The sequence below is a fragment of the Pleuronectes platessa genome, chromosome 2, assembly GCF_947347685.1.
Source record: "Pleuronectes platessa chromosome 2, fPlePla1.1, whole genome shotgun sequence".
Taxonomy (NCBI): domain Eukaryota; kingdom Metazoa; phylum Chordata; class Actinopteri; order Pleuronectiformes; family Pleuronectidae; genus Pleuronectes; species Pleuronectes platessa.
The window spans coordinates 30,739,320-30,750,974 of NC_070627.1; the positions used below are offsets into that span (position 1 = coordinate 30,739,320).

Sequence of the window (11,655 nt, forward strand, 5' to 3'; positions counted from 1 at the left end):
CTGCCAGTCAGCCACAACTCCTCATCAGGGCAACTCTCCACACCTGTGACAGTCCTGGCTGCAAACCCTGTAAGACCCAAATATAGAAAAACCAACAAAAAAAATTATTTGACCTTTCAGATCATGTTGTATGAGGCCTTTGATGCAGAAATGAAAGATTTTAAAAAAAAATAAAGTTTATTTACGTTTTTAGAGAAATGTTGTAATATTGCAACATTGGGCTTAGTTGGGAGCAGGATTTCTGTATTTGTACTCACGTTGTGTGAACAATTCAGAACAACTAAGGGTTCATTTGCAGGGTTGATTGCTTACTTAGCCCCATAACGGTATATAACATTAATAATAATCACACATAGTCATATTTTTATAAAGTCATTTATTAAAATTATTAAAAATATTAAACAAGATAAAACTCTTAAAAAGCGCGTTTTTTCCCTCTTTTTTTCTTTTTATGACATTGGTCATGAAGACTTTCATTGGTGGTGAAAGTCCCAAAAACAGTCCCTGTTGTCTAAAAAGCAAAGGCGAACATCACACTTTCTGCATTGCGTGTTGGTGTATCCTTTATTGCACTGTCTGCAGCGTCCTCTCCCTGTCTTCCTTGGGAAATGACCAACTAGGTCCTTGCGTACATCCAATGGGAGGTTTGCACATCTCTTGGATGGCCTCTTCTGAGCATTCAGAGGGCTTCCTGATGTCACTGACTGTGTTGCTGGGCTCCCTTTACCTGAAGATGGCCGTCCTCTCTTTGGAGTTTGAAGTGTTGCGTTTACCAGGATAAGAGAGGATGCTAGCTGTGCCTGAAACTGTCTCCTGTTCATTGTCTCTTTGCTAGACACCTTGAGTGCTTTACAGTCCCGCTTGTAGAGCAGCCAGGCATTGATCACAGCGAGGATGATGGTGTGCCAGAAGATGTACATGTACCAGTGACGGGATTTGATGGGGAACTTATATTTGGCTGTAAATGAGTCCAACAAATCCACACGTCCCATGTACTTGTTGTAGGCACCAACAATGTAAGGCCTCTCAACTTCAATGAAGGTTTTGTTGGCTTTGTCCCAGCGTTGAATCTTCTGCACAGGTTCAGGTCCAGCAAAGGATGACACAAGTGTGACGGCCCTGCTGTCATACCATTTGACAGCACAGATGTTGTGATTCCCCTCCACTCTGACGTCATAGCTTCCTCTCCCCTTTTTCTTCAAGCTCTTCTCGTCTTCAAGGTTACAGTTGGGTAGGCGCACCTGCCTGGCTGTTCCCACGTAATGAATTCCCCGATCAAGGAGCTTCACTAATAATGGAACACAGGTGAAGTAGTTGTCTGCATACAGTTTGTAGTTCTGACCTTCTGGAAGTGTGGAAGCAAGTTTCATCACAACCTCACCTGACAATCCAAGTTCAGATTTGGCTCGTATTCCGTTGACACTGCCTTGGTAGACATCGAAGTCACACATCATGCCAGAGATTCCAGTTCTCACCCACACTTTGAATCCCCATGGGTTTGGCTTGCCTCGCATATATTGCTTGATGCTGCTGAATTTCCCCTTGAAAGGAATCATCATCTCATCCACAGAGTTGTGCTCTTCTGGTACCACCTGCAGGCATTTCTCTCTGAATGAATCAAGCCACAGTCTGAGTTTCCATAGTTTGTCTTTCTTTTCCGTCTCAGATACTGTCATGTTGTTTACAAAATGTAATGACGTCAACAGGGATTGGAATCTGTTGCGTGGCATCACATCAGCAACAGGGGAGTACCGCGTCTCTGTCTCCCAATACATACGGGTTCCAGCCATTTGTACCAGGCCCATCTTCAGGTACATGCCAAGCATTTTTTCAATTTCCTTTGCAGTGGTGTTTACAGATGTTCCATGCACCTGAAAGCTGTACTCATTCGTGTTTTGTGTCAGCGCCTCAATCATGTGTTCGGACACAAACTTCTGGAAGTATTCCAATGGTGTGTGGAGGGAAATGTCATCTGCTGTGATATCCAGACCAGAAAAATCTGTGTTGGGACTGATGAAATCTTTTTTCAGCCAGCGATACCTGTCACGGGGCATGGTGTGTTTCCTTGTTTTTGGCTCGATGTCCACGTAATTATCAGCTGGACAGACCATGGGTGGTTGGTTTTCTTTGTCCACTTCTTTACAGACATCTTCATCGGAGTCTTCATCACTCTTATCTGTGTCACTGATTTCAATCTCAACGTCACTCTCTCCATTTTGGACCAGGTCAATAACATCCTGCACCGTGTATTGCGGCTCTCTCCTTGCTGGTGGCATTCTGAAAATAAAATATCAATTAATTAACATGAATATATGTTTTATATATTGTAGTACATAACCTGAAGGAATAGATAGGGTGGTGGACCAAGTGCTCAGGGTAGAAATGTTTTCCATGCAGACAATACTGTCTGCCTGGTAAGTCGCTTTGGACAAAAGCGTCTGCTAAATTCCCTAAATGTAAATGTAAATGGTTTAATGGCTCTAATTATCATACTAAAAGGAAAACATGCATCCCCCCACTTACATCCACACCCCACATTCAGGAACATTCCTGTCCCCAGAACTGAATTGTTCCATGGACAAAGTCATGGAATTTTAGGTCAGGCTGATCAAATTAACTACATTTTTTACAGATAAAACTTTTAAATCAGTCAAATTTGACCAGAACACAACACAAGGGTAGAATGTATACTATCCATGTATAAAGAAAAGACTCTGTTTCAGGCAGTGGTGTAGTGGAGGGAACACAACCTGTTTGAGCCCACTGCAACAAGCCAGCTATTTTGACTACCACATTCACCCAGTGTTGTATAATTGCAACAATTATATAATAAGCTCTAAAAGAAATTTGATGGATCTATTCCACACTAACTACATATGTACATGCTCTAGACATTATAATAACAACCAAACAAAATATAAAAGACATTTTACTTACATGCATCTGATGAATCCAGTCCAATGAAACCAATAGATGTTGTTCGAAGGAAACCTTGAGAGGTTGTGTGAGTTCATGGCCAGAAGGCGTGACTTATAAACAAATGTACGATCCAATAACATTGTGAGACTGAACAATAGGACCCAATGACTATGTAAATGTGGTAAAAAAACAAGAAAAAAAAAGCCAGATTGTTTTTTAGGATGGTTAAAGGTAACGTTGTAATTTTACAACAAGGGGTGCTACAGGGTTGCTCCTGTCTCTGCTTCAGTGCCAGATTGTCTTGTGTTATGCCTGACTTCCAGCGTGTTTTCCCCGGACTGATCACCTCTTGCCGACCCCGTCGATCCCCGACCTGCCTGCCTCGTCTCTGCCCTGGATATTACCTCAGCCTTCTGTCTTCGACCACGAGTTTCGCCTATTCCCTCCTGGTTACGCTCCTGCTCGGCTCTGTGGCTACACAGCTCACCACTGGACCTGTGTGCCAGCTAGGTAACCCATCAGCTGTTGACTTTACCTTCAGTCAGCGACACCAGGCTCGCTCCTGCTCAGATCTCGCAGATGATCTCTGTGAACAAAGACTTTTCACCCTGCCACTGTTTGAACTGTTAAAGACTGCAGTGAACAATAAAGGTCATTACCGACTGGTATTTCGTCTGCCTGTGCTGCTTTTGGGTCCTCACCATATCCATGACACTTATAGGGACTTTAGGGACGATAACTAAGCCTGAATTCTGGGAGCGCAGTGCTCTAGTGGGGTGATGCCGTAGAATGAGCTCTTTAAGGTATGAGTGTGCAGTATTATTAGGGCCTGGTAGGTGAGGAGGAGCATTTTAAATTGTATTCTAGATTTAACTGGAACCCCGTGTAGTGAAGCATATACAGGAGAAATGTGGTCTCTTTTCCCGGTTCTTGTCAGAACACGTGCTGCAGCATTTTGAGCAAGGTCATTAATGACTTACTGCGGGAACCTGATTATAAGGAATAACAATAAGCAAGTCTGGATGTAACCAAGGCATGGACAAATTTTCCTGGCTCTTTTTGAGATAGGACAATTAGTTTTAGGTGAGAATTAAAGGACAAATTGGGATCGAAGATCTCTCCCGAGTTCTTGACTGTTTCAATAGAAGCAAGGGCAATATCGTTTTCGGCATTAATATCATTAGATAATGTATCTCTAAGGTGTTTAGGGCCAAGTATTAGAACCTCTGTTCTATCTTAGCTTAATAAGAGAAAATTGTTGGTCATCCAGGTTTTAATGACCATGAGACATGCTTGGAGTTTACTTAATTGATTACTCTGTTTATTGACTAGTATAACTGGGTGTCATCCGCATAGCAATGGAAATTTCCGAGTGTGTCCTGATAATGTTTCCTAGTGGAAGCATGTATAATGAGAATAAAACTGGGCCAAGCACAGAACCCTGAGGAACATCGTGGTAGACTTTGGTGCACATAAATGACTCGTCATTAATTTGAAAAAATTAGAAGCGATCTGAAAAATAGGATTTAAACCAGTTTAGGGCGGTTCCTTTAATGCTTATTAACTGTTCTAGTCTGTCATAAATTTTGATGGTCAATAGTGTTGAATGGTGCACTAAGATCTAACAGAACGAGGACTGACACAAATCCCTTATCTGAGGCTATTAGAAGGACATTAGTGAATTTTTGCCGAGGCTGTCTCTGTGCTGTCATTAGCTCTAAACCCTGACTGAAAGTCTTCATATACATTACTTTCCTGGAGAAACTCACACAGCTGATTGACCACAACCTTCTTGAGGATTTTAGACAGGAAGGGGAGGTTCGATATCGATCTGTAGTTGGATAAAACCTCCTGGTCCAGAGGGGTTTTATTCGGAGGGGATTTGATTACAGCTAGTTTAAAGGACTGGTACATATCCTGGTGATAATGACAGATTGATTGTATTCAGTAAAGTGATCAATTAGCGACAATTTCTTCAATTAACTTTGTAGGAATGGGCTCTAAGATACAAATTGTGGGTTTAGAGATGAGATTATTTTGGTCAGCTGATCAAGGGTGATCAGAGAGAAGCTGTCTAAATAATTGGTAAGATTCTCAGCTGTTGCTGAGATTTCTGTTCTTGATGAGGTATTAGTGCCAACTGATGGCAGTTTATTATTTATTATATTTCTAATACTTTTATCAATAAAGAAGGTCATAACGATATTGCTGTAAAGGGATTGAGGAATGCTGGGTTGGATGGAGCTGTGACTCTGTCAGCCTGGCTACAGTGCTGAAGAGAAACCCGGGGTTGTTTTTATTTTTCTTCTAGTAATGTGGAGAAGCAGGCAGCTGTTTCTTTTGTGGAGGGCCTTCTTATATGCTTTACCATTATTTTTCCAGGCTTGGTGATTTTCAACACAGTTGTTTGAGCGCCACTTCCTTTCTAGTTTTGTGTGGGTTGGAATTATACCAGGGAGCTAATTTACTATGTTTTACACGCTCCTTTTTTAGTGGCGCTTTGGAGTCTAATGTTAATCGTAATGAGTTCACAGAGCAATCTACAAGATGGTCCATCTCAGTGGAGCTAGGGTTTTTAAAGAATCTGTTTGTTATATCAATGGATAATACGGGGTTAAATGTAATTGGAATTATTTCCTTAAATACATTTATTAGTAACATGATAATTAGAAATTGAAGGTTATTAAATTATGGTCTGATAGAATCAGATTATGTGACCTGGGTAATGTTTGATTACCAACTCCATTGGTGCCAGAATTCCTCCTCCTTTAGTCATTCTTGCTCCAATGTATCTCTGCCTTGCACTGCTTGCCAATGATCAGGGGATCTCCAGCTCTTCTTCTAAGCCTTTGGTTTTAATTATTACAAGTACCTTTATAAAACCACTCAGCTAAAGCACTAGGCTGAGGGGTAGAGTGGTCGTCCTCCAACCTGAAGGTCGGCAGTTCGATCCCCAGTCTGACCCATCTGCATGCCGAAGTGTCCTTGGGCAAGATGCTGAACCCCAAATGGCCCCCCATAGAATAACTAAGTGCTGTGAATAGATGCACTGTATGAATGTGTGTGTGAATGGGTGAATGTAAAACTGTACTGTAAAGCGCTTTGAGTGGTCATCAAGACTAGAAAAGCGCTATATAAATACAAAGCCATTAACCAAAGCCATTTACAGTGATGAAATGGTGTATCCATAGGTGGAGTACTTTTCTCCTTTTTTTCTTCTTTATAAATAAAACATAATTCACGAAAATGACCTTGCACAAATCGTGCTTTTATTTTATGACTGAGCGTCCACACTGTTTTCACCTACTCTTATCCTTCATTCAATTACTCCCATTCAATGCTTTCCTTTTTCAGAGGCTTGTATTGTTAACCAGCCAATCCCCCAGCAAACATGAAGCATACAATCGTCCAACATGCAATGCATACATTAAGCACAAACTCATCCAATCTCTCCGCACCATGGCGCTAATCATATGTAGCATGCTGATCATGCATCAGATGTTCTGCATTAAACGTTTACCCTCACTTGCAGACACAATCAGAGTATTGCAGAAAAAGAAAATAGGCTCTGCTCACCTCTGAGTTTTGTGGCCACTGATGTTATGAGATTCAGGCTGGTCCACCCAGGTTGAGGTTCTTCAGGTGCTCTGTACCTCCTGCCACTGGCTTGCCATTAAATGTTGGAGATGAAAAGTCTAGTATTGGGCCAGATACTAAATGTAGACTTCTTTTCCAACACAAATACTTTACTATTACTGGATTCTCAATAGTTGGTTAATAGAATTCACTGGAGATGGTCAGAGATCAAAAATCAGCTGTAACATCCTTAACATGCCGAGCAACTAACTATATTTTCCTTCCGATGGAGACTCTCCCTGTGTCTGTAGTTAATATAGACATTTGCACAGGGCTGCATACAATGCCTGATGCTTTTCATACACAGATAAACAGTATTAGCGTATGAGCCCACAAAGGTTAGATGCACACAAAGTGTTTCTAATACAACCCACATCTGTATACTATTTGGGAGGCTCCTCTGATATCTGCAGGCATAGTTGTGAACAAGTAGGGAATTCGATCAATAATCTGTGGCACTGCTCTTCAGTCAAATCCTTTATGACGAAAGTATTAGATTTCCACAATTTTTAATATTGCACTTGTTTTGTGTCCTGTTGTTGGTATGCTAGGATATAGGACTTCACAGGTAAATTAAAAAAAAGACAGGAAAAGAGTAAGTTATTTTGGACTGATAACAGAATGATTGCATTAAGAATATACCATCAGTATACTTTGAGTAGATTTTTTTTTATTGTCCAAAGTACTAACTGTGTGATAATTAGTGATCATGATCGTTTAAATAAAGCACTAGATAATCAATGAATACTAAAAATTGATAAATTTGTGGTTTTAATCTTAAAACACTTGGAGTACAAGTATAATAAGTGCCTACTAAAAGCATTTTACATTGACTATTTATAATATTTTCTTAAATATGACCAAAATGTATTAAGGCATGTATTTTGAGTGAAAGCATGTTTGTATAAAGGCAGTTTAACCTGAACCTGACAGGACATTTTTGCATTAAACTTTACTTCCTTTTGTTCCCTATCAACGCACATAAGACAAAAATGTCTTGTGATTGTTGAGAACATCTAAATGTTAAATGACGGATAGACCAACATTTCTCCTTTGAAAGTTCCAAACTAGTGACTGATATAATATAATTGTAATTTTTTTTATCAATTTCGTGTGACTAGGCAAAAAACATGTCAATCTTTCCTATCATTACTCACAGATATGATAAATGAAGCCATAAATATTCAGGTTGGATTAAACTCTTTTAATCTTTAATAATCCTTAAAATCAATAAATGTATTTGATTGATATCCTTTGATGTCTTCTATAACAGCATTTATTTATTTTGTTGTTTTGTTGTCACTTTTCAGGTAAAACATGAGCCGTGAGCCTGATCCAGTTTGAAGAAACTAAACTCATGCACTCTTATCTGCAGTAAGTAAAATACTGACTAGATGTTACTACATACAGCTGGTGTTGCTTAGTCTTGTTCGGTTTCCTTGCAGCAAACAGACATCAAATACCTTTTTCAAATGCTAATGATGTGCTGTTTTATTAAATAAATCTACCAAATAGATAAGACCATATCCTGTAGTCAATCCAAAAAGTAAAACTGAAAAAGATGCTTGTCTCTACAACGTGACAATGGGCACTATGCAAGAAAAAAAATTGTATTATTATCCTAGATTTCTCACTTAATAACATTTCCAAGCCAATAACGTTATAACTTTTTCTACATTATTGGCCGATTTAAAAAAAAAAAAAAAAAAAATCCTTTACAATTGTAATAATTGGAGCAGATGTAAAAACTAAACTATTCACACTTTATTTAAGTTTGATTTATTGGCTTGAGGTGTCACACTTCCATCACACTTACCCGTACTATTCTCTCTCTCTCTCTCTCTCTCTCTCTCTCTCTCTCTCTCTCGCTCTCATTTCTGGGCATTAAGACTATTTGTTTGTTAAGATGGTTAGTGTTATGCAAGTTTTTCTGGAAGCTGGTGAAAGGAGAAGTCAGGCAGCAGCTGATATCGTATGCAGGACGTTTTAATGAAGACTTGATGCATCAAGGAGACCAGAAGGTGGAACAATATACAAACGCTAACAGAGTAACATGAGCAATAGACACCCCGCAGACTGAAGATGTCTCCCACAGCGTCCCCATATATCTTCCTCTACTTGCATCACCCATTCCAACAGCACATCCATGAATGGCTAGATTGCTGTCACTCTCTATGTCACAAGTAGGTGTTTGCATCCTATTGGATAGTTAATGGGGAAATATTATGAAAATTCCACTTTTGTAGTGCTTCTACACGTTAATTTGGGTATCTGGCATGTCTACCGTCCCCAAAACTCTGGAAAAAAACAACTCCTGTGATTTGTTGTGGTTCCTCTATGTCAGAAACGATACGCTAGATGGCGTCGAATGGGATTACGACCGAAAAATATATAATGTTCCAACCATGCCCATGTAGGGAGTCTTGCTACATGGCCTTGGACCACCCCCCACCATCATCTCACCGGCTCCGGGGAAAGACACCTCTAAACGTTGACTCAACAGTGTGGAAGGATGCTGCTGCTGCGCCAGCTCCAGCTCCCACTGCTCCCACTGCAGGGCTGCACTGGGGAGCAGTGGGAGCTGTGTCCTTAGGTCTTGCCATTGATAAAGAATGCAAAAGAGTGGAAGTTGGTGAGAAGTGATTTTGCTTCCTCTCTGTCTGGCTCATCTGAATTAGATATGAAAGTCACTAAGCAGAGACACGATAATGCATGTTGGTTTGCCCTTTGTCTCTAACCTGACCTTGGGTACTGCTGATCCAAGGCCATGTAGCAAGAGAGTCTTGCTACATGGCCTTGGACCACCCCCCACCATCATCTCACCGGCTCCGGGGAAAGACGGCCTAGCTCCCCGGCTAGTGTTAGCTCGCAAGCTAACGCTCTCCACCCTGTCCCCGGAGAGGCGGAGCCGGGCCGGGCTCCACTGTCTCGCCGTCTCCCCCGATCGCATTAGCTCGCTGCTGCTACCCGTCAGACATCTAAGTGGCCGAATAAACATGCCGATCGTTGAGGCGGAGACCCCGGGACACCTCTAAACGTTGACTCGATGGTGTGGAAGGATGCTGCTGCTGCGCCAGCTCCAGCTCCCACTGCTCCCACTGCAGGGCTGCACTGGGGAGCAGTGGGAGCTGTGTCCTTAGGTCTTGCCATTGATAAAGAATGCAAAAGAGTTGAAGTTGGTGAGAAGTGATTTTGCTTCCTCTCTGTCTGGCTCATCTGAATTAGATATGAAAGTCACTAAGCAGAGACACGATAGTGCATGTTGGTTTGCCCTTTGTCTCTAACCTGACCTTGGGTACTGCTGAGAGAGAGAGAGAAGGGATTATCTGTTGAATTTACAGGCACTATTCTCCGATACAGATATAGGGTATTAGTGCCAATTGAGGGCAGGAGATGGTTGATTTTATTTCTAATAGTTAAAATGTTATCATTAAAAAAGGTCATAAAGATATTGCTATTTAGGGATTGAGGAATACTGGGTTTGGTGGAGGTGTGACTCTCTGTCAGCTTGGCTACAGTGCTGAAGAGAAACCTGGGGTTGTTTTTATTCTCTTCTATTAGTTTTGAATAGTAGGCAGCTCTTGCTTTGTGGAGAGCCTTTTTATATTCTTTAACACTATTCTTCCAGTCTATGAGGTTTTCAAAATGGTGGCTGGAGCGCCACTTCCTTTCTGGGAAGTATACCACGGAGCTAATTTACTATGTTTGGCATTTTTCTTTTTCAGAGGGGCTATTGAATCTAATGTTTATCGTAATGAGTCTGCAGAGCTATCGACGAGGTGGTCGATCTCGATGGAGCTCGGGTTTTTAAAGATGGTCTGATAGAACTGGATTGCGCGGAAGTACTGTTAAATGTTCAATTCCGACACCATACGATAATACAAGGTCAAGTGTGTGGTTACAACAATGAGTAGGTTTGTGTACACACCAGAGGTGTCAAGTAACGAAGTACAAATACTTTGTTACCTTAATTAAGTAGAAATTTTGGGTATCTATACTTTACTTGAGTATTTATTTTTCAGACGACTTTTTACTTCTACTCCTTACATTTTCACGCAAATATCTGTACTTTCTACTCCTTACATTTTAAAAATAGCCTCGTTACTCTCATTTCATTTTGGCTTGTTTTCATTCCGGTTTGTCATTGTTCAAAAACACACACAAAAAAAACTTTTTGTGTGTGTTTAATGTCTCACAAAAACATTTTTTTTGTGAGACATTAAACCCCCCTGGAACGAGGACAGTTTGAGTTGGGTGCCCGCCACAAGCGCTGGATGACGGCCAGGCCGAGGCCGCCACACAACCGCGCTGGAGGGTTCCGAAAAGGAGGAGAGCAAAGCCAGAGCTGCGGCGTGCGGCACCATCCTCTCAGCATCCACCATCCTCCCTTCTCCACTGACAGGTCCGTCGGCCATCGGAGCAGGCCGGCAAAGGCGCACAGAGGTGGTTGGAAAAGCGGAGAAGGAGGCACCGCACGGTTGTGGACAGTGCTCAGACGAAGTGGAGGAGACAGAAAAATAGAAAGAGTGTGGGGGGGGGGGGGGGGGGGGGGTAGGTGGGAGAGCACTCGCATGCCACACCAACACAACCCCTGCCTCGGGAGACACGCTGGCCCTGGGGTGCAGCGCGATACCCTAAGCACCTGTGGGGGGGTTTTGGGTGCCATGCAGTCGAATCCGGCTGTATGGGAGAGCGGGCTAATGTGGGACATTTTTTACATTTGCTCCCCTCTAGGCGAGCTAAAATGACATATCAGTCAAATTTAACATTTCCCATTAATTCAGGATGTTTTCTAGCAATGGAAATGATCAGAATGTCTTTAGGACAAAGGGCAGTGAAAATATGATTGTTTTAAAAAAGTGGTCTTGTGTCTCATTTTACCCCAGCTACGGGGTAAAGTGAGACACTTATTTTTTCCATTTTAAAACTACCAAAACAACACATGTTGTAATAGTTAAAATCCCAACAGCTAGATTGACAACCACACATTCCAAAACTAATATCGGACTAGTAACAGAATCATGGGGATTGGTCAATCAAGCAAATTTATGATTATTATGATTCATGTGATCACTTGCACACCCTAGCTTACCGGCACAT

General features: G+C 41.5%; 1 protein-coding gene across 1 annotated transcript; it reads right to left on the bottom strand.

Moving 5' to 3' along the window:
* Nucleotides 1-473: 473 nt before the first annotated feature.
* Nucleotides 474-2,276, bottom strand: LOC128446700 (piggyBac transposable element-derived protein 3-like). Its single transcript, XM_053429643.1, has one exon. The coding sequence runs from the start codon at nucleotides 2,274-2,276 to the stop codon at nucleotides 474-476; it is 1,803 nt and encodes a 600-aa protein (XP_053285618.1).
* Between the last annotated feature and the right edge of the window lie 9,379 nt (nucleotides 2,277-11,655).

What these genes read in the sequence shown, in the direction of transcription:
- LOC128446700 (XM_053429643.1), bottom strand. Translation starts at nt 2,276, where the DNA reads ATGCCACCAGCAAGGAGAGAGCCGCAATACACGGTGCAGGATGTTATT.